At 51.0% G+C, this 22,719-nt stretch overlaps 6 protein-coding genes across 6 annotated transcripts; 4 read left to right on the forward strand and 2 right to left on the reverse strand.

The window, feature by feature from the left end:
• Window positions 1-1,874: 1,874 nt before the first annotated feature.
• On the forward strand, window positions 1,875-3,325 carry UCRPA7_4464 (putative c6 transcription factor protein; the record flags this gene model as incomplete). The annotated part of the gene is made up of 4 exons (XM_007916990.1): window positions 1,875-1,928; window positions 2,269-2,770; window positions 2,840-3,050; window positions 3,307-3,325. 4 exons carry the CDS (start codon window positions 1,875-1,877, stop codon window positions 3,323-3,325), a joined length of 786 nt encoding a protein of 261 aa, XP_007915181.1.
• A 1,285-nt stretch (window positions 3,326-4,610) lies between these two features.
• Window positions 4,611-5,606, forward strand: UCRPA7_4465 (hypothetical protein; the record flags this gene model as incomplete). Its single annotated transcript, XM_007917048.1, has 1 exon — window positions 4,611-5,606. One exon carries the CDS (start codon window positions 4,611-4,613, stop codon window positions 5,604-5,606), a length of 996 nt encoding a protein of 331 aa, XP_007915239.1.
• A 595-nt stretch (window positions 5,607-6,201) lies between these two features.
• Window positions 6,202-8,378, reverse strand: UCRPA7_4466 (putative low temperature requirement a protein; the record flags this gene model as incomplete). Its single annotated transcript, XM_007917042.1, has 3 exons — window positions 6,202-6,770; window positions 6,826-7,215; window positions 7,730-8,378. The coding sequence occupies 3 exons, from the start codon at window positions 8,376-8,378 to the stop codon at window positions 6,202-6,204; spliced, it is 1,608 nt and encodes a 535-aa protein (XP_007915233.1).
• Window positions 8,379-9,564: 1,186 nt separating this feature from the next.
• On the reverse strand, window positions 9,565-11,124 carry UCRPA7_4467 (putative 6-phosphofructo-2-kinase 1 protein; the record flags this gene model as incomplete). Its single annotated transcript, XM_007916978.1, has 1 exon — window positions 9,565-11,124. One exon carries the CDS (start codon window positions 11,122-11,124, stop codon window positions 9,565-9,567), a length of 1,560 nt encoding a protein of 519 aa, XP_007915169.1.
• Window positions 11,125-17,068: 5,944 nt separating this feature from the next.
• On the forward strand, window positions 17,069-18,171 carry UCRPA7_4468 (putative ribonuclease h protein; the record flags this gene model as incomplete). The annotated part of the gene is made up of 3 exons (XM_007917052.1): window positions 17,069-17,270; window positions 17,332-17,755; window positions 17,811-18,171. The coding sequence occupies 3 exons, from the start codon at window positions 17,069-17,071 to the stop codon at window positions 18,169-18,171; spliced, it is 987 nt and encodes a 328-aa protein (XP_007915243.1).
• Window positions 18,172-19,332: 1,161 nt separating this feature from the next.
• Window positions 19,333-20,929, forward strand: UCRPA7_4469 (putative plasma membrane protein; the record flags this gene model as incomplete). The annotated part of the gene is made up of 3 exons (XM_007916975.1): window positions 19,333-19,450; window positions 19,531-20,269; window positions 20,440-20,929. 3 exons carry the CDS (start codon window positions 19,333-19,335, stop codon window positions 20,927-20,929), a joined length of 1,347 nt encoding a protein of 448 aa, XP_007915166.1.
• Window positions 20,930-22,719: the final 1,790 nt, after the last annotated feature.

Here is a 22,719-nt window from a genome sequence, read left to right on the forward strand (position 1 = left end):
ATTAGAGCGCTTGTGTCGCTGTTGTGCTGTATCAATATGATTCATTCATGAGACTATGACTTGGAAGTTATAGCAAAAGAGTCATTGCTTTATTTACAGTTCCTAATCTCAACAAGGTGCGCCGAAGACTGAAAACCTCAAATTACAGTTCCATACTCATCATGCCGCAGCTTAATCGCCGACTTACCTTGACGTCAAGAAATACGATGGATGAGCTTGCTATGTGTACTTGACGTGGAGAACATCGTCACAATGAGAAATCCTAGTGCAACGAGCAGGTAACACCAGTGAGACCTTGTACGAAGCAAGTGGTCTATATGCTAGATATCGCGATCCATACTTCGATGAGATGCCCAAAGTTGGGTCTGTTATCCTGGCAAGTACCCAGGTCACTGTCGGTTCCTTTCTGATCTAGCTGAATCTTGGCAAAAGATTTTTCATTGCAAAGCCAATTTGTCATAGACAGTTTCTACGACGAGGAGGCACCGTGCTCATTGAGCATGAAGCAGCTACATACCGGTGCGATATGAGCCATTTAGTGTCTCCCGGGTTGCTCCGGGTCCGTCTGCCGGAATGCCGTGCGTGGAGTCACGGAAAACGTGCACAAGGCGCGGCTGACACAAACTGCCGGACCTGTGCCAATGATATTTTGACCTCGATTTCCCCATATGGACGTGGACACTGCCGCCGGGCGTTTGGTTGAGGTCGTTCATATGCAGAACACGTACCTGTCGATATCGACCTCGGCGTGATATATTATCCGACTTACAAGACTTGGCGCCCCGGCAAAGCCACCCCGTGAGCGAATCACGTCGGCCGCTGAGACCGTGTGAATCATCTCCCCATCGCTCATGCCAGGGCCTGCCATCGGTTTCTTGGGAATGGTAATGAAGAGAGCAATTGCGCACGCAAGCTGTGGTGGCGCTTTTTTGCCCGCCAACGGCCATGCGCCGTGTAGCAGGGTCATTCTGGAAGACAGAATTGGCAATTCGTCGCCATCCATCCATCCATGTGGGATGATATAGCCACGGCGTCATTTGACGATGTATCGTAAAGTCGTCAATTAACAGCATTCGCGGCATAAGGCCAATCATGGCTTAGCCTGTTCTCAAGCTGGTGTAAATCAGGTCATCGCAACGTTAAGATGGCGCTGTGAGCAACTGCAGTTCAGCTAACCGTTGGTGTAACATTTGGGGTCCAATGATACTGCTAGAAACACTAAAAGACACCCTAGACACATAACCAGGCAGAATATTATTAGCACTGCCACCCTACCGAGAATCTCTTGGCATCGCCGGGCTCAGTGATCGCCAGGCCACACGTGACGCTTTTGGGGGCTTAACTTCAACCAAGTTCAAACCTTTGGCACGTTCCAATGTTGTGATCGTTCAGAGTTCCGTGATATGTAATGAGTGGTCAAGTACCTGTATGCCTAGTCCGGGCATCATTTCTTTCATCAAACTTCTAATGCAACAAAACTCACGACCTTTAGAACACGCCCAATTCATTTCAATTCCAAAGACCACGAAGAAGGGAACCGACATGGATTTGCCTGTGACGTCAATAGGATATGGGCAGCCAGACTTCTCTCTTCTTCCAGCGGTCGGTGATCCTGGAGATTTCGATTACGGAGCCTTTCTTCAAGAGGACGACCCGGATTATATGGCCGAGGATAGCTCTAATTCAACGACAACAAACAGATTGACAGACACCTCTATACAGACCATCACGCCTCAATCCACATTGACAATCATAAGGAATGATAGCGCCTCTGGTGCATCGAGTGGGTCTCCGCCAAAACAGAGATTGGAGAGGAGAGGACATACGAAAAGTAGAAGGGGATGTTTCAACTGCAAGCGTAGGAGAATCAAGGTATGAAGCCTGCCATTACACCTCACAACCCTGAACATCCATCTCTGATAGGAGAGGTCAGTGCCAAGAAACCAGACCGGCATGTGGACATTGCGTGAAGACTGGTCTCAAATGCGAATATCCTACGACACCTCAAGTAAATCATCAGGTAAGAGCCAAGTCAAACAAGCGAAGAACTTGTTTGGCTTACACGGATACTTCTTTAGCCGTCTCACCAAATACCTCTCTTCAGTCTGCAGGACATGCGATTCTTTCAACATTTCCTGATGAAATGCTATCCACACTATCCTCTCGGCAACGAAAGCATCTGGACACACGAAATACCATGTCTGTCTCAAAATGTGGGTCACAACGAGAACATAATTGTAGGAATTCACCAACTTACTTGGCACACAGTACGAGTACCTGATGCATGCAATCCTGGGACTTGCAGCATCAGAGCTGATCGACGATGATCCCAGCCTTGTAACGGCGGCCATGACGCACCGGCTCAAGGCGATCAAAGCAATCAAGAAGACGCTGGCGGACGCTTCCCGAGCCAACACCTTCGAGGAAGGAAATGCGCTCATGGCCACATGCTTTGCGCTCACATTCCAGTCCGTCATACTAGACGATGGCATGGCCGAATACATGACGTTTATCCGTGGCATCATGATCGTCGCGACCCAAATGTACCAGAAAGGGGCCAAGTTTCTCTTTACGAACTGGATCGGTGAGGACCAGAAGGCCCTTATGAAACCGAAACTCGAAAAAATACCCCTCGTAAACAGAGACTGGGTGGACTCCGCGGCTACTGCGGTCCAATCCCTCGGTCCAATCTGTACGGAACCAGTTGCAAAGAAATACCATGAATTACTACTAGTGATGATCACGCAGCTGTATCAGTCATCATTTGGAGGTGAGTGCTCGATCAGGAAGAATACATCTGCGCATGAGGAGAGTGATTGCTGATATGCCGTCGACTTAGCATACAAGTCAATAAGCGACCACTACGGCTGGTGGATGATGCTCCCATACGATGACTTCCAGAGGGTCATTGACACGCACAACCCCGTCATGGTCCTACTTGCATCGCATTGGATTGCAATCAAGCAGATCATGGCGACCATCACTGAGACAGAGCACGAGTTTGGGAAGCGGCCAAACCAGGACAGGGGTATTGATTTGGGCATAATCAGGTGGCTGAAGTGGCTCAATCGTCGCCTTGACCTCGAGTTTCTGCCGTATAACCAGTGGCCGATGTGGGTGGAACAACAATTGGATCGAGATAGGGGCTTCTTCGGGAGGAGAGCGCATTAGAGATAGTTCGGTTGGATCATTGGGTTTGCTCTCAATTAAACTCGGTTGATATTAGCCATAGGTGATCTTTGTCTTTACTTGATACCATAGTATATTGATTGAAAAGGGAATGTAGAATAACACCTGAGTCTGAAGTACCAAGATGATTCGTTGACGTGCTGAGAACCTTTCACGCCTTGAACCGGGCTATGTCGGCTCAACCGATGAGTACCATCATCTCCCACTACCTATGTAGGCTAGGTAAGCGAAGGTTAGGAGACACTTGCGGCGACGTGAATTTCGCGACGTTATCTGAACACAGCCCGAAGGCAACGCAACTTTCAATGCTCAGCCATCCAGCCACTTTTTGTCAATGACGCGGACCGGACCTCAGCCTGTCAGACTTAGGCCGGCCAGGCACCGCTGCCGTGCCCCCGGATTCATTCTTGCCCGGCTGCAGGGGATAGCCCACGGTTCTGATGACCAATGAAGTGCGGTCTCGCAAGGTGCTGGTAACAAGTCATAAGTTTACAAAGCATATACTATATCCTTCCAATTTACGACCTTTGCACCAATAATTGCGGAGAAAATCACTGTGAACTGAGCCATACGGTTCCCAGAAGCCAATATCTATATAACAGTATAAACTCACTACGGTAGTACCGGTAAGTACCGCTATATGTGAAGTAGAGAACATGGAATCTAGGGTAAGCAACACCTATCGGGGAGGTAATCAACGCGACCACTACAGGAGACAACTTGACAGGTATTTCCAAATTATTGCGCGACCAGCTTCCTTGAGTCGGCAGCTTCTAGTTCTGGTCTGCGATAGCGCCTCTGAGCAAGTAGTTGAAGGTGTAAAAAAATCCAAAAGGAATCAGCTGTAGCCTGCTGGACTGATGTGTAAATAGCCACTACAAACGTAGTTTAATGAGTTTGTAGAATCGTGTGAGGATGAAAGTTTTTGAAGGGTGTCGAGAAGTCCTTGTGCGTACCGCCTGAAAAGAGTAGCAAGCAAATAGGCGAAATGAAAACACTGGGACTCATTGATTTGGAGACGACGATGCCTGTTACTGTTGAAGTATCCTGTATTAGTCGAATTGGTGGTTTTTGCAGTTGCTCCACACAGCCACAACAGAAATCACGACGAATACGAAAGAGGCAACCAAAAGGATGCTCACAGGGATGTGGGACCCACTAAATTTAAGCTTATTGGTGAAAGTGCGGAGGTATCTTCAAGCCTCACTAGCACTGCCAAAGCGCCAAGGGCAAACCGTATCAATCGTATCAAGACCGAAGAGGCAGTATAGACTTCAATGTATTAGAGCCCGAAGAGATATAAGATGCACGCAATCATGTCCATTTCCCAGCCATGGAATATTTCCAACACAGTAGTCAACAGAGACCAGTCAGACAAATCTTCACAATTAGATTGAACAGAAGCCTTGCCCAAGACAACAATGCCCGCCAAGTTATATTCTCCTTTGGCCAACGGGTCAATTACCTCTGGGATTGCGCCGTCTCTGTCAACCCACCATACTAAAGATACCGATTTCGAGCTTGCCTCCTGGGACGGGCGTTCCTCCATCGCATCCCTGAACAATATCCACACCGAAAGCGAGCCGCCAGCGTATAGCGATGGCCTCCGCTTTACCCCCACTGTACAGCTCCAAATTCAGACTCTTGGAAAGGCCGCACTATCGTTCCCGATTCCCACTCGTCCCGACCCCATCCCCGTGTATGCAGTAGGCTCGGACGGCACAGTCTTGGACAGCCAAACGCCGGTGTACTTCTCGCTACGGCGCTCAAGGGGGGCAAGTTCCTGCGTCCTTGTCGCCGGAGACGACGCGGAGCAGAAGCACCTGAGCACGACCTCATACCGCTGGGGTCCCGGAAAACCACCTCGCGTCAGTCTGCTTCCCCCATCCTCAGGACCCCCTGTGCAAGGCGGGGCTCGCAGCAGCCGGAGCAGCGCAGACGAGGAAGAAGAGGACGTAGAGGCCGTAGCATGGGATTCCTTTGAGCTCACATCACGGGGTTTCACGACCCGTGCAATAAGGTTTCGAACGCGGCTCGGCACCTTCGAGTGGCGGTACGCCTCCCGGAAGGAACGCAAGGCCGCGGGCATCGACTCACTGCTCGTTCTTGACCGGGTCGTGCGCGTGTTCAACAGCGCTACAGCACCAAATGCCAAGGACAAGGAGGAGGAGATCCGCACACCCGTTGCGCAGTTCCTGCGAAATGCCGAGTTGCGTACCCCGGGAAGTCGAGGTAGCAGTGCCGGCAATGGGGGCCGCCTACGGGTGGACCTGAGTCTATGGCAGGATGGCAAGGAGGATGCCGAGATGGTGCGTTTAATGGCTGTCACGACCTGCATTGGGATGCTCAAGAAAGAAGTCGATCGGCGAAGGATGCAGCAAATGGCTATCATGGCGGCTGCGGCGGGAGCAGCGTGATAATAGAAATACGGCTGAACCCTCTCTTGTTTTTCTTTTGGTCTCGGGTCGAATAGCTGGAGTCTGCGTGATAGAGTTGGACCGCTAGGTCATAGAGTTTAGATTCATGATGATATCCTCTTGTTAGCAATCTCCTTTTAGGGTTTCTAATAATAACAATACTATATCTCTTCACCAGGACTCAATATTTGAGTATACCATTCCGCCAAGGTAAAAAACATCAGTTCTTCAGGAATCTCATGACCTTTTCAGTAAGGGAGTGCCATTGTTGTGAACTTTAGTAGTAAACATAGTAATAAACATATTGATCGACGTGGTAATGAATAATCAGAATCTATAAGGCATTAAGTTAGTATCATGGCGCTTGTAGCTCAGTACCGTGATCCTTTCAAGAGACTAACAATTGTTGCCCCGGTTGGAGGACTAGAAACAAGCCTTATATTATTTCTTTGATCCTTTTGGGAAGGGCAGCTGATTGGATCCATTTATTGCTTTCTGATACGACTCGCCCTCGAGTAAGGTATATGTTTAAATAGTTCTGATGCTATCAAGGACACACACATATATATATATATAGAGAGAGAGAGACTACAATCTATTCAACACCAGCTGGCACAGCAGTCTTCTCGCGCCTGCCCAATTCCATGACATCGACTTCGCCATCGGTCTTCATGGCCTTCTCCAGATCCTTCTTGCTACATTGTGCAGTATATCGGCACTTTGTATCGTCGCCGAAGAGGCTATCGCCTTTGGAGCTCTTACCGAAAAGCTCGAGTATGAGGACCCACGCAGTCAGCGCAGTTGTGATGGAGATGAGATCCAGGCTGTTTAGGTTCTCTGCAGCAGGCAGGCAGCAGAAAATGGCACAGACGGCGGCACGATTACAGAGTCGAATCCAGCGCGGCACGCGACAATACGGTGGGATCTTGTGCTCATGAGAAAAGTTGATGAGACCCATGCAGAACAGTGCGACTCCCAGTCCAACGCAATAGAAGAGACGGATTCCCAGGGCGATCTCATGCTCTGCTTTCTCCATGTAGAATTCGGTGAGCGTATCGACGGGTGCGTCAGCGCAGTCAGTGGCAACAACTAGCTTGGAGAGGCCAGCAGCCGAGACAATATAGGCCATGATGAAGAAGAGGTGTGAGAACTGCCATAGGAAAGCTGAGGTGCTCGTCAGTGGTAATAAACACATTGATATGGCCGAGTGTAAACTTACCGGTATTAGCATGTCGTCTAATAGCATGAAGATGTAGGTTATCCCCATCAACCTCGAAATATATCCAGTTAAAGATGAACGATTGAACTAAGCCTAGAACTGCCTTGCCCAAGAAGGCGTTCAGAGCAAAGTTTCCCGCATTTTGATAGATGAGGCCGACCACCCCGTATCCAAGAACTAGTGAGACGAACGCATTGGTGCGCTCCACCTTGTGCTCGATATTGATTGCAGGATAGAACTCAAAGAATTTGCCAATTCTCTTAGCTGTCTTGTTGTCATGGTTTCGAGCGTATCTGAAGAGCGACACATATACAGTACTTCCGCAAAAGTCAATAAATAAGGCGGCGAAGACAAGGCCCAGGCGCCCGGGCATCTCGACTTGGGTGCTACCTATCCAGAGAACGGAGCCCAGTACTAATAGCCCAATTTGGGCCATCATCATGCCCTTTACCAGTGGCAGAAGAAAGGCTGTCAGCGCACAGTATGCTGCCATGAATAATCTAGAAGTGAGATAGAATCCCGTGAGTTGGACATATGTGTCATGCTCTTCGTTGAATGTTTGCAGCATATTTGTGGTGAGTCTGGCAATATCTATGTTAGCAACATTTGGGAGCAGGGAATGCCTGATCATGGTGATGCTCACCCAAGAAGACAGGCGATGAGAAACAGAATCTCCACTCTTTGAAGGATATCATTTGTCTCGAACCAGCTGATAAGCATTGCCACGTCTGACCAGATCTTCCAACTCATGCAAAATGTCACCACGAATCGCAACAACTCGTGGCCATTTGGCTCTTCAGAAACGTGATCACCATTTATAGCAATAATCCCGACTATCCAGATTATATCAGTTCCTAGGCTTCTGCCAATGCCTCAACGTCGAGCAAGGTACGAGAAAGCTTACCGTAGAGAAGGTCAAAGAAGAGCTCAAAAGATAAAACTGAGGTCTCATCACTGGATCTCCACAGGAGACCTCGATGAAAGTATTGCTTGATGACGGGTTTCTTGAATAGCTTGATCATATCTGCGCTCCGACGCTCATTCCAGTCAACCTTTTCCTCATTCAAGCTGGCACTTGAACTTCCTGCGCCGCTTCCGCCGCCGCCCTTCTCGTCGCCGTACGTTCGTAGCCTCGCATCGTAGCCGAACTTGCTGAAGTTCTCCTTCAGGCTCGCGCTGTGATCCGCAATGCTCTCGAGCTGCGCCGTCACAGCATCCAGCTGGGAGCTGACGTTCTCCCACTCCTCAAAGTCGCTGCCGTGGCGGGCACGCAGCTCGGCGCGGCGTAGCTCATGGTGCGCGTGTGCCAGCTGCAGGAAGCGCTGGTGCTCGGCTGACCCGTGGACCACGACCTCGGTCTGCAGCGTCTCGCCGCTGGCCGCAGCCGCGGACGAGTATTTGGTGCGGAGTGCTTCCGCCTCCTCGGGCAGCGCGACGAGGATTTTACGCCCGTCCGGCAGCTGGAATTCGGAGGGCCGCCGCCGCCGATACGTCGAGTTCCCACTGGTTGTGCGGACCGGCGTGGCTGAGTCTTCTCGTTGTGATCGGGCCATCGAGATGCAACCTCGCGTGTGCCAGAAAAAAAGAGCTGGTGTAGCCCACGCTATGAGGGCAAGCAGTCGGAAAGTGCCAGTAGGCTAGATAGCTCAGATTTCGTTGTTGACTGTACACGAGAACGACAGCGTCGCTGGATACTGGTGGTGACTCTCCAGCTACAGTCACTACACAGGTAGACAGGTATGGTAGGAAGTAGTAAGTAACGTTGGCGGTTCAGGTAATAACCGTAAAAATGGAGCTGTATATCGTAATAAACGCGTGTTCGAGTTGAGATATCCAAGTCACTGGCCTCTTACCACGGTAATAAACAGAATAAACGAGGCTGAAGATGGGGTTTTGTGGGAAAAGGGTAGAAGATATGGAAATCGCCAAAGACAAACCACAAATGCGCCATGAAGGCAATTGGGCTTTCGCATTGGTCTCGTATTGTAGATGCCGGCGCCAGCTTCCTACCGATAAGAGGTCATCGCGCTAACTCCGCAGCTAGGATCTCAAGCTTCCACTTAGCGCAGGGTCCTCATCTGCTGAAATTTAGGCAATGGCTGCTGCGTCAGCAACGCGCAGTAGTTTGTCTCGGCGCCCAAGACAAGCTCGTTTCATGGCTTTGGCCCAGGAAGCTTCAACTTCACCGTGGCAGAGTAGCCGCTAGAGGATGGCGTTGAAACAGACTTATTGGTAATAAAGGATTTCATAATCCTGTCTCCATAGTGATCATCCATCAAGGAAGCAAGAAGCTTGTATTATCATAGCCTTACAAAGGTCGAGATGCTTCTGGGTAGGAGCCTGTGTTCGGTGAAATTGTTTTTCATGATTCAACTTTTTTCTGACCTTTGCCTTGCCATCTAAGTGAGCAAACGCCATGCTAGCTAAGCAAAAAAGGAACCTCCTTGGAGGCGAAATTGGTTGAGGTACATATAGCCTTAACTCCGACAAAAGATGCCAAACCGATTTGGTCTGGTTTAAAAAGGATGCCTGCCGTCTATTGCCATGACATGCTCGAAGCCAAGAATTGCAATCCGTCTAATGGATCCTGCAAGCCGCTCATACGCCGACCACTCCTTGTACCAGTTGCCACTGGCTGCAGAGCGTCCGCTTCGTTCCATTACGCCAAATCGTCCAAAGAAAATATATGTACATTAGGGGTTCATTCATATACCGTAGCCAGTGACTGGCTCTCACTCGTTAGTTGTTTCTGTCCGTCGTCTTCTGCGGTTTGTAGTTCGGCAGCTCATCGAACGAGCCATTAGGTTCGTTGTATTTGTATGCGTGGAAAGCGTAGCCGTATGGCTTCGGCTCGATGGCATACAACATGCCAAGAGGCACATCAAGTTCGGCGATGTCGTCTCTGGTCAGATCCATGAAATAAGCCATCAAAACTCTGCAGATGGATCGGTGGCCGATGATCAAGACATGATCTGTGATGCGCTCAATCTCACGGACCATATCTCGAAGGCGACTGATCACCTGGAGGTAGCCTTCGCCACCAACACCGGGGTAGATGTAGTGGAGCTTGTCCGAAGTACGCTTCTGATACTCCTCGGGAAATTTCTGCGCAATCTCCTCATATGTCATGCCCTCAAACTGACCGGCATTCAGCTCATTCAACATCTCCCAGTTCTTGACATCATAATCATCGTCGGCATCGAAATATTCCGCAGTCTCAATGCTTCTTTTCAGCATAGATGTCCAAACGCAGAAGTTCTTCTCATCTAACTCTAAATTCCTCTCAGGATAGGGAGGAGTATGATCGCCGGCTTTGGGTGGGAATGTTGACTGCGCAATCTTGTTCTTCTGCTCGACCAGCCACTCTTGACGCTTCTGGGTCATGAAGTGGTACAAGGCCTGGCCGAAGCAATGACCGCGCTCGGTCAAGGGAGAGTCGCCACCTAGTTTTCCAAGCTGATTATCGACGCTTTGTCCATGTCTCGTGATCCAGATCTGTCGGGGGGACAGGTTGAACGTGGTAAGGTAGGAAGCAATCCCGCCACTCAGGAAACCCTTCAACCTATGGTGGATGACCTTGCGCCCAACATCGATGATCTGTATATATTGCAGATCATGATCTTCCTCGTACTGTCCCAGAGGTACATAGGCACTCTGGTAGGCTTCTACACGCTTTTTGAAGTCCTCCAGAGACTTGACTGGGTCCTTGTCCCTATAGTCAGGACCTGATAGCTTCAGTCGCATGTTTGCCTCGAGTAAATCCTTGTCATGACATATGCTCTCCACAAAGAGAATGCCAAGCTTTGGCTCTCTCTCTCTGATGCGTTTCACAAGAAGCTCGCGGCGGTGGATCGTACTATTGGTAGCATCGAGAATGCCAACAGATCCGTGTCCCACAAGCAAGTAGTCCAAGAGCTCGTCTAGAGTCTCAATAGCGACTTTCTCCCGAAGTTGAGACGCCGTGGCATTCTGCGGGTCGAAGAATTTGGCCGACTGGTCCATGTGATGGGCGTCACCATTTTTATCGTTCTCTTTCTGTGCGGGTGCGTTGAGATCCCAAGTGGTGGGCTCATCAACGGGAGGGGGCGCAACTACATTCAGGAGAATGTTGGCAGCCTGTGTTGGAGTGTCCTTTGGGTTATTCTGCGAAACGTGCGGTTTCTGTGGAGAGGAGATGCCGGCGGCAATGCGTCGTCTGTTGCCAACATTGAAAATTCTAGTGTTATGTTGCTGCCAGGAGAGATACCGTTGTATCTTCTTGGTGATGTACGACTTGCCCCGTGCGGGTAGTCCTACCATGATAATGACAAGTTTGGCTGCCACATCTCGCTCTGCAATTCTTCCATCAGGGGAGACTTTCGACCTTGTCATGCCAGGGATGTTCAATGTGGTAGCGTGCGGTCGGACTCGAGGGGTATGGCTGCCAGAGTTCTGCCTCAGGGGAGGTCTGTCAGATAAATTAGCCACCTGCCCAGTTTGGCATTTCAGCAAGTGAATGACTCCGTTACTGTCTGTAGGAGGTGGAGGTGCCGTTCAACAACACAGCCAGAACGGTAACGGTTCAACAGTTCAGAACCAACTCACATGCGCGGGGAGCCAGGGGCGGTTGAAGATATGCTCCTGGCATATGGTGAGTCGTAGGCAGGTTGAGGGTGCCTTTCACGCAGGGATGCGACACCGTCGAACTCGCTCAAGGATTTGAAGGCGTGAGCAAGCACCGGAGGGGCCGACGGCGGTGGGAGGAGGCCATCTGGCCCGTGGATGACGGGGTTTAGGGAGGGGGCGGGCTCTCCATTTTGGGGGTTGGACTTGGGCGATGAGGAGGACGACGGTGACGAGGCTGCGACCTGAGTGCTCATGACGAGCTTGGCCAGTGAGGATTGCTGCGACTGCGCCTGCGATTGCGAGTTCGAGTGCGAGAGTCGGCGACCAGTGTCTTGAATGCGGCACAAGTTAGTGAATGCTGTTGTGTTCAAACTTTCTTGATTGTTGTGAATAAATATTACAAGGGAAGATATCGCAAAGAGAAGGTGAGTATCAACCTGTTTTGTGACTTGACCTTGCACTGAAGACAGCTGCAGGAGGAGACATGGAATTTGTGGTTGTTGGCGAATCGACGACGCTGAAAATGTTGGATTGCAGTGACTCTTGCAGATGCCAGGCTTTTGCGAGGCGCACTGCAGCGGCCCAATGAGCTGCACTGCTGGAGGGTAAAAGGGCGCTAGTAGGGGTTTCCTGCGTGCGACCCTTGTGGATCCTGCCCGCGCTCTTTCCTTTATTTTTTTTCTGGGCGGCGATCGAAGACGACACACACGGACCCACAGCCAGATGGGACACCAGTTCGCCGCTCTCCGTAACCGGAATTGACTAAGCTGGACTGTTAGGAGCTCTCCTCCACTCCAAAAATCGATATCGCTAATTGCGATGGCCGTCGATGCCGGATGCCTCAGTGCTTGGCAAAGCTCAACAATTCACATTGAGCGTCTCGGATCGATTTGTCAAGAGATCTCAGACTCATAGAGGTTCGCGATGGTGCTGTCTTGGTCTCTTGGGTTGCCGGTCGCTGCTTGGGCTAATCAGGGGTGTTGCTGTTGGTGTTTTGTTGAGAGACACGGCGAGTCAACAGAACATGCGGAACAGCGATAGTGAAATACAGCGCCTTATTGGAATCGAGCGAGGTAATGCGACACGGGCAGCGGGCGAGGCTTCGCTATTCATTCATTTTAAGGGTCGGGAAGAAGGTTGAGTGAACCGTGGGTCTCGCAGTCCGCGTTGGCTACCGTCTCATTCATGCTCTTTAAACCCAGCATCTATCTGGCACGACGTGCGCTAGACCTACATCATTGGCTACCTTACATCATGGGGCAGCCGTGGGGTGTAAGTCTGTACTGTAAGTGTGTGTGAGTGGGCGTGGGAGTGGGAGTCAAGCTAACATCCGGGCATTCCACACCCAGCAGCCAGCGCTTGTTCGTTGCTTGCATCTTTCAGCTTGCGACGTAACCTCTCCCAGGGTTTATTGCAACCAACACAAAACGGTAACGGCCCTGATGGATCCTTGCCCAAACTGTACGACCAGGCCTCTAACCAGTGGATTGCTGGCACTATGTCATCGCTGCTTCGATCGCCGGTTCCGCTAGGCACAAGAGCAGCACTGAGACAAATGTCCGCGCATTCACAGCCGCTCGCTCCCCCGTTTCAAACTCTGTACATGCACCACCTACTAACTACTTAGTTTTAGGGCGACCATACCTGGTCCCTCCCGGATCCAAGAATCCATCGCTACAGCCTGGACTTTTGCCTTTCAGCGAGCTAATGACCAGGCGAGGAGTGATGATCGCCTCAAGGGATTTTCATAGAGCAAACTGAGAAGAAGAGCCTAGTAGCACCGAAATGTAATTTCCACTTCATCCTCACCGTCTTGAGGGCTGTGTTGCCGTCCCGTCCTCCCTGGAGGGCTTGTCCAGGCACGGGATCATGACTTATCTGTCAGCTTACGAAGGAGGCGCTCCACGTGGGACAAACCCTTCGGGGCGTTTGGAGGAGCTCCAGCAGGTTGTCCGGGACTTCGACCGGAGATCCGTAGTATTGGACGCCCGGTGCACAACTAAGAGCAAGCTCTTTCGGCCTTCTCCAGTGTAGATTGCCACTCCCTCTTCCTAGGCGGTGCAATGATAGGGTTGGCCGAACTTCCATCCACCTCCTGCAAGTTGGAAATTTGAACCCCCACCCTGCAATGAGACAGCCTAAACTCGAGGTGCAGACACGCCCAGACACCTCCCCTCTGTCTCAAGAATTCGCCCGACTTGTATTCCGAGATGTAAGCGGGGCTTTCTGTCATTATGATCCATCAGACTTGCCGCTCTGATCTCCGTTTCCTATGTCTTGGCACTCTCTTTCGCGAGAAAGCTCTATTTTGTCAAGTCAGTAACTTGTCTGTTTTTCTCGCTCGACAAACATTCCAAGCATCAGTTGGCCCTCTTCAAAGACGCTGTGTCTTATCCATACGACCCTAGAGATGTCCTTAAAAGTCAGGATACTTGAAGAAAGCAGGAAGGAAATCTCCCTACTGCAACCTCAACCAGTTAGCGACAAGAACTTTACATCGTGTTTGGGTAAGCAGCTTCTGGAAGCGGTCCAGTCAATAATCCAGGCAGTTGGTTGATAGCCTCATCAAGAGATCGCAAATGACAGAATCGATCTGCTTGAGACGCCGTATGGCAGCTATTTACTAGTTCCAATAAAGTAATGACTACATAGTTTAAAACAAAGCAAACCATTGGAAGAAGAGGGGAGCAATTTATGACTCTGCACACTTTTGAGGGCATCTGAATGAAGGAAACATGAGAGCCAGATGCAGCCATGAAACACTAAGTTCGCATCCAACAAGCTTCAAGTCCAGGTCCAATACACCTGCGATTGCACTGACCTGATAAGAGAAAGTCCCCTGTAGCTGTGATGTTTGCAGGTTGGCTTTCCACGATGGCCCCACATTTGCTTCTGCAGGGACTATAGGGTTCCTAACTACCAAGGTACAGTGCTTAATTCACACCCCACTAAGATAGGTACCTGCAGGCCGATAAGATCTGGCTCATCGTGACTGCTGTTCCTGGCAGAAATAAATTTTGGCACATCCATCCTCGACACAAAGCTGCTCTTACGTTACACCTCACTTTTGTCCCTGGCAGGCGCGCCCTCTTTGACTTCCTCAAATATCCCATCTCTCCCCCCTGCAGCTTCCTTTTCTAGGAGCATGCCTATCTAATCACACACACAAGCAGCATCCATAATGGTCTCGTCGATGCCTATCTTTGTGAAGCTTGCACTTTCCTATCATCGGTCCGTGGAGAAGAGCGCTTGCCATGTCTAGAGACCTCGGCAGTTCTCGCTCGATTTGTGCTTCATCTCTCCTGGGTCTCTTCCTGCATCACTAGTTGTTGTGGTGTGGCATCCTCCCTGACTTGGGAGCTTCATTGAGTCGAAGCACCCTTCGACACCCCATCTACTTTTCTCCTTGCCTCCCATCCATCGGTTTGCAGCCATGGCTGATCAACGTCTCAGTGCCGTGGTGCTCGAGCAGGAGCCTGTGGTTCAGCAGTTGCTACCCCAGACGGTCAAAGACGGAGTGCTTATTCCACTCAAGACAACGCTCGAACTTCGAGACGATCAGGTCTGTAGTGAAGTGATGGTGACTCGGTCGCCGGTCAAGGCTGCCAATGCAGTTATTGGGTGAGTACATCTTCCTTCCTAGGGCATCATCCTATTTTGTCTTCGTCCTGGCTAACGCAGATCGTTTCTCAGACTTTTGCGTACTCTGCTACCTGAGGACATTGTTAAGGGCATGCCTCACCTACGTCGATGCGCAAAGCCCTCCGACCTCCCAGCCCATCTGAAACTCCAAGTTATGAACGAAGATACACAGAGCAGACAGATCCACACGGGAAAATCGAACTGGATATACATCATGCTTGGGCCCGAAGCTGTCCTCTCTAGAGATGAGATCATTCAAGGCTTGTCTACGATTGAAGGCATGAATGATGGCGTTTTTCTTGCCACTATCCCAGTTCCAAGCCTCCCTCCAACGTCTCAGGTACAGGCTGCCATGTGGTCTTCGCAATTCTGGCCATCCGTCTATCGGAAGAACAACCCTCTCGGTCCTCACCCTAGTATGGTGTCGCGCGCTACCGACGAAATTAGCAGAGACGCTCCTATTTGGATGGATCTCGCACATCAGATGGCCGACAAGGCTAAGGAGAACGGTCTCGGTGAGCCTATGGGTGCTTGCATTATTCAGCGAGAAGCTGAAACCACTCGCATTGTTGCTCTGGCAGCAGACGCACGCTGGCACCAACACCACTCAAAAAGCGATACTGGAAATCCAATGGCACACTCGGTCCTTCGTGCTATTAGTCAAGTTGCGCAGAAGCTTGTGCGTGCCGAGGAGAGGGAAGACGCAGGAGGCGAGCCAGCAATTTTCGAGTTTGAGGCATTCCAGGATAAGCCGCTCCTTGAAGAAGAGCAGAAAGTCTTTGCTCTTGATCACCCTAATCCGGATGGCTACTTGTGCCACGGCCTCGAGCTCTATCTCACTCACGAACCTTGTGTGATGTGCTCGATGGCCATCTTACACTCGCGCATGGGAAAGGTCGTTTTCTGTCAAAGAATGCCCCTAACAGGCGGCTTAACCTCAGAAACCCGGGGCCATGACCAGCCTCAGCTTGCTGCACTCGGCGGAGGACATGGACTTGGCCTATTCTGGCGAAGGGAGCTGAATTGGAGCTTGTTAGCGTGGGAATGGGAGGGCAGCAAGTGCCACCATCCTCACCAAGTTGGTGTGATGGTACACGCATGACTTTGATGACATATCTACGGGTGATGAGACTATGAAACTGCGTTTGGAAGACAAGTAGAGGAGCTTAGGTAGTCCTCCGGTTCAGCTTTGGGCATGACGATCACAACATTTGCTTTCACACCTTCAACAAGCATTAACATTCAGTTAAGCGATTACTTGTTGCCGGGGAGATCCCCGTAGGGCATGTGATTTTACACAGGCGCGAAGGGCTATGATAGATACCTAGCTTAGCATCAAGTAGCTCTTGGTAGAAATTCACCACCATTGGTAGGTAGGAAATACGCAAGTGTTCCATTTCTCAAACGCGAGTTTGCATGTCGCGCATCGGTGGCATTGAGGCAATCTGCGGCACATTGATAGAGAAGGAGCTCGCGGGGTCAAAGCTTCAGCTTATCAGGTCTTATCGCCCCCAATTCTGGGCAGCTCCAGCTAAAACAGGAGCTCACAGGATGCCGCGTGGAACCCCTCACCTTCCAAGGTTCTGTTGTCTTGACTATCCTCGTCTTCAGAACGAAGCACTACTCCTCGGTCTTTTGTTTCCTCCGTCTGGATAACTGAGAAACCCTGGAAGCCTGTGGGCAAATCTCAAAGGGTACCGATTTCACCGATATCATAGAGTTCTGCCCAGCCACCATTTTCAGTATATGCAAGCTTCTGACGCTACAGCGCGGTCGAACAATGAGTTTCTTCTGACTGTCTACGCGTCGTAATTACCGTGGACTGCGCTGCCTTGCGCAGCCAGTGCTTGGACCTGTTCAGCAGTCAGCCAACAAAGACTACCTTGCCCTGCAGCGTCGCGGGTTTCTGCTTGAAAGACGACTGCGTGGCCCAATTACTGGCCAGTATGCCATTGAGTCGATACAGGAGCTTCCTTTCAGACTCATAGCAGTAACCATGCCCGCCGTGAATAAAATGAAGGCCTCTGCCGTGGGTAAGGCCCCGGTCCAGAAGAGCTCTTCCTCAGCAAACCCGAAGAAGCGCAAGATGGACGCAGGCCAACAGAAGTACTACGCCGTCCGGTGCGGCGTAACGCCAGGCGTCTACCTAACCTGGGCAGAGTGCCAGGCCAACACCGCCGGCTTTGCCGGTGCCAACTGTTAGTATCTCTCCGAATCCTGACTGCCCTGGATTATCCTGCTAATTGTGGGTGTCTACAGACAAGTCATTTCTCACTCGGGGCGAGGCGGAGCTCTTCGTGGCCGGTAAGAACCCGAACCCCGGCTCGAAACCGACGAGATTCTACGCCGTGGCGGTCGGCTCGAAGCCCGGAATCTACACCGAATGGACCGAGGCGCAATTAGCATACCAGGGCGTGAAGGCGCCAAAGTACAAGAAATTCGACACGCGAGAGGCCGCAGAGGAGTTCATGCAGTCCTTTGGACCCTCCACTTCGTCGTATTTCGTCGCGGACGACGTCGAGGCCGGTCCGTCCACGAAGAAGATCAAGACGGGCGGGTCGGGCGCGGCTTCTGGTGCTACAGCCACCCTCCTGAACATCTATACCGACGGCAGCAGCTTGGGTAATGGCAAGCAGGGCGCCGTGGCTGGCGTGGGCGTTTTCTTTGGGAAGAACGACCCCAGGTGAGATCACTCGTTTCAACTTTGTTTGTCATATGAATATTAATCTTATCTGCAGAAACATCTCTGAGCGCCTCAAGGGGGAGCTCCAGACGAATCAAAGAGCCGAGCTGACTGCTATTCTGCGCGCTCTCCAGGTCGTGCCGGTGACACAAGGAGTGCAGATCTTCTCTGACAGCAAATATGGCATCAGTTGCGTCACTGAGTGGTACGTCAACTGGCAGAAGAACGGCTGGCGTTCGTCTACAGGCGAGGAGGTCAAGAACCAGGATCTTGTCAAGGCCGTGAGAGTCAAGATAGAGGAGAGAGCGAAGAAGGGCACGCAGACGGTCTTCACCTGGGTGAAGGGCCATTCTGTCGATGCTGGTAACGTCGCGGCGGACCAGCTGGCCGTCGAGGGAGCGAAGAAGAGGGGTTGATACCAGAAATGCAAGCTCACAGCCTGCGTTTATCACATCGCGGCAGCCGCTCTGGCGGCGCATAGGCATGTTTTTCTCATTGGAACAGGACAAGGGGTCGGAGCAGGAGCCGATCGGCGCATTAGGCGCGCATGGTTGTAACTGTTATTCGGATATGTGAATGTAGTCTGCCAGACTTGGCAGGCCATAGAGCTTTTCTCCATTTTGTCCATCAATACCACCATACTTGCAAAGATTGAAAGGCTTCTTTCGTTGTTTTGGAGAAGATGCCAGATGCGAATTGGTGACAACTGAGAGACAAGGAAAGCCAAGATACCCAAAACTCTGGGGACTTGGCTTTGCATCCACTAACCATGCTGGCATTTGGAACGTGCAACACTCCTCATTTGAAAGCGATATTCCGGGTATAATTTCCAGTGACATTGGGCGTATTGGTCAGTACGATTTTGTTATTAGGTATGACTAACTACCTGACGGTTGACTACTGTACCTGTGTTACTTAGTTACTTACTCATCATACTTCAGTAGTAGCACTCATCGAGAGCGTTTGATACTACGCAAACAATAAGTAATTATGCTTCCTCTTAGGTAGGTGTTCACTACCTAGGTACAGCGCGCAAGATGCAGCTGCTTTTCAGTGATAATCGCCAAGACACACTAAGAATCAAGTTGTCGTTCTCGGTCCCGTCCGCATCCTGCTATAAGTGGCCGGGTTGGTGACCCACTCAGCTCATTCCGACCAGGCTCCCGGTCAGGACAACCCGCCGCCAGTGACAAGACGAACTTCTCATAAGTAACATCCTCATTTCAGATCTTTCATCTTGGCAACTCTTTGCATCTTGATCCGCACTACCCGATCGAGTTTCAGGTCATCAGCGTGACCTTATCATTGGTATCAACCTTCGCAGTAGACTGTTCACATTCGACCGTGTCGCCCGCGCTTCCCATTGAGGGAAAAAAAATTCACAACCTGGCGTTGCTATTTCGCCCAGAGTGTGTCACAGCAAGCCAATTCAATGATTCGATAACATTAACCCCATTTCCTATACCTTATCACTACCTTCCAGCCTTGCGGACCAGCAAGGACGACTCTGGAGTTACTTGATATCTTCCGTAGGAAACTAGAGCGGCCCGGTATTGGTCGCCAAAAAGCTTATCAAGATGCCCACCTTGGCGGTAAACAATTTCAACATAGTCGTCAGTGTACTGGGCGGATGGATCTCACTCTTTGGTCTCGTATCCTATCTGTGCAAGGAAAGCTTTTATCTCTCTGAGGCCTGTATGTCTCCCTTCCCGGTGGCTGTATATGCAGGCCTAGGCCTTTATAGACCTCTTTACTGACTTCATCTTTCTTGACAGTGATATCGCTGCTTGCAGGTGTTGCGTTTTCTCCTCCAGCTGCGAATCTAGTCCGGCCACTGGAGTATGCTGGAAGCCAAGAGAATCTCAATGCTGTAACGCTGTACTTCTCGCGTCTAGTCCTTGGCGTACAGCTTGTTTTGACTGGTGTCCAGTTACCAAGCCGCTATCTCAAGAAACAATGGAAACCATTGTCGATCCTGCTTGGCCCGATCATGACTGCCATGTGGATCTCCACGAGCCTTCTGGTCTGGGCACTTGTTCCACATCTTCCATTTCTCCATGCTTTGGCAATTGGATCTTGCGTTACGCCTACTGACCCTATCCTCTCTAATGTTATTGTGAAGGGTAAGTTTGCGGATCACAACGTACCTAAGGAGCTCCAACAAATCATTGTTGCCGAATCGGGTGCAAACGACGGACTGGGTTATCCCTTTCTCTTCCTCGCTCTGTATCTCATCAAGTATATCGGCGATGGCGGCGTGGCAGAGAAGGGGGGCGGTGGTTTGGCAATTGGGCTATGGTTTGGCGAGACATGGGGCTATACCATCATTCTAAGTGTCATTTACGGCGCCGCCGTGGGCTGGCTGGCTAAGGAGCTGCTCCATTGGGCCGAGAAGAACAAGTATGTGGACCGGGAGAGCTTTCTTGTCTTCGCCATCTCCTTGGCGCTCTTCATCACGGGCACATGCGGCCTCATTGGAAGCGACGACGTGCTCGCGTGCTTCATTGCTGGAAAGTAAGTTATTTTTGGCGTTCGTTTTCATATGTTGCAGTCTTATTCCAATCATTGGAGACAGAAGGGTTGTATAAATGTGGCTACTTGCTCCGGAGACATCCCGCCCTCAAGATGCTCATGCTCCTCCACCCCCCTATTCACCCCCCTATTAAGACAACTACTAAATCCAGAAACTTTAGTGTTTTCACTTGGGACGATTGGTTTAGGCTAGAGACCCTGGACGATTCGCTGCAGCCGACGATTGACATGCTGTTGAACGTCTCGATTTTCATGTGGTATGGTACTGTGTGCCCCTGGAACGACTTTCTTCACAATAGCGTCGTCCCTATCTACCGACTCATTCCCTTGGGTATTCTTATCCTGCTCTTTCGTCGCCTGCCTTGGATACTCGCTGTTCACAAATATCTTCCGCAGATAGAGGAGATTAGGCATGCCATTTTCGTGGGCTTCTTCGGTCCGGTCGGTGTCTCTGCGATCTTCTATTTGTACATCACCTTGGAATTTGTCGAAGGCTTGAAGACCAGCGATGGCGAGCCACGAGCAGATGTGTCTGAATTGGGGGAGGCTGTCACAGTCATTGTGTGGTTCATTGCAATTTGCAGCATAGTAGGCTACATCCACGCATCTCGAGAGTGGAATGGCATTGCTAATACAATGTGATATTGCAGGTTGTCCATGGCTTGAGCATTCCGCTTGGAAAGCTAGGCTTCTACTTGCCGAGGACGCTCTCACGGACGATTACAACACCAGGGAATTCAGACGAACATAGCAACCCATTCCGTATTGGTCCTCTGGTGATGCGTCTGCCGCGAACATCTACGCGTGCCTCAGAAGATATCACACCGCCGGGCGGCTCGCGCTCGACATCGGCCCGGCCTATGTATAGGATCGGGGGCTCCGTTATTCCTAAGCAGCCGTTGTCTCCCCGGGGCACCCCCGGCACACAGACGCCGCGGCCGATGACGGGAGAGCGCGGCGAGGCGATCGATGCGAGCAACAACACTCAGGAGCTCGAAGCCCAGAGCCTACCAGTGGCCGGCAGGGCCATCCGTTTCCCGGACGAGCTTGAGGCGAACGAACCTCGTTCCCCATAGGCATGGGATAAGTCCCAACTTGCATTTATGTGGGCATACGCGCAAGCACCGTGAAGCTGCCTGATGATGGTGTTCGGCTTGTAGTCTTTCATATCGGTATCGGAGTTCCTGCATTCAGGCAGAATTCGTTCACGTTGGTATTGGAACGCAAGCTGCGATCCCGGATCCATAACACATCAGAGTCTGGGCACGCATGTTTTCTACCTCTCATAACTTTTATTACAGAGCGCTGAGCGGTGACTACCTACCGTACCCGACCCGACGTTGCTTACCTGATAACCTCGGTGTAAGCGTTGGGCAAGACTGCAGTCGCTTAACCAAACGTTGGGGAGAAGGCTTGCGCGTCCGTCTGGCCGCGAGTCTGAGTCACTGCCACGCCGAGATCTATTCTTTGTTTCTTGATATCTATTTCTCATTCCAATTCCTTATTGCAACCCTACGGCACATCGCCAATTCGATTTGCATGGTAGATGGCGAGATTCGGTAGTGGTGCATAACGTGCCTGGTTGGATCAATGGTTCGTATCGGAAGGGGGCAGGGGGCGGCTGCAGGAGATCGAATGAGGTGCGCCATGCTGGCTGGGCATCGAATGCAAGTAATCTATCTCTGTCTGACGGAAAGTCCTGGGCGGCTGCGATTTGTTCAGCGATTTAAGAGTCTTGTTTTGATAAGCTGATAAGTCAATTCGACCGGAAGTGCAGGTTTTCTATCTGCTCTCGTTCTATTGAAGCTGAAGTGTCTGTTTTTGCATACCTGATAGCTGGCTGTCTAGTTGGCCAGGTCCTATCTACCACACATACACACCCCTTGCCAGGAGCTACCCCGGTCCGCGCGGGCGTCATTGATGGTGGGGTGTCCATCCGTTCCTCGGCGACAGCGGTCTTCTTTTTCTTTGGACGCTCTCTTGTGATGTTTTATGACGTTTTCTTGACGTTTTCAGTTTCTTCAACTGGGCCGACTCCGTAGTTCAGATGCGTGTTTTTTTTCTTCTCTTGTCATGCAAGGCGGCTTTGACAAGAAGATATTGTGCAACGAGATTTGGCCCGTTTGGGCGAGGGTTGGAGCGAACAGGAGAGATACGGGTGCGAGCCTGCTGCAGTGTAGCATCCGTCGAGAGAACTCCGCCCTATGCAAAAGTACTGCTGGCTGGGCCAGGAGGCGAGGGTTTCCCGGGTCCGTGGAGGTCAGGACCGGGGCTGGGCAGCCACACGCTTCGCTCCAACCGAAGGGCTAAGGTAACCTGCAGGCTTGGGTGCTTTTGTGATGATGGAGCATGTCCACTGTAGTAGGTAGGTAGTAGTCAGGTCTTCTTCTTTCCACGATTATTACGGCATGTTGACTACGTTGACTACGTTG

Source organism: Phaeoacremonium minimum (genome assembly GCF_000392275.1).
Source record: "Phaeoacremonium minimum UCRPA7 unplaced genomic scaffold PA7_03_scaffold_348, whole genome shotgun sequence".
Classification (NCBI taxonomy): Eukaryota; Fungi; Ascomycota; class Sordariomycetes; order Togniniales; family Togniniaceae; genus Phaeoacremonium; species Phaeoacremonium minimum.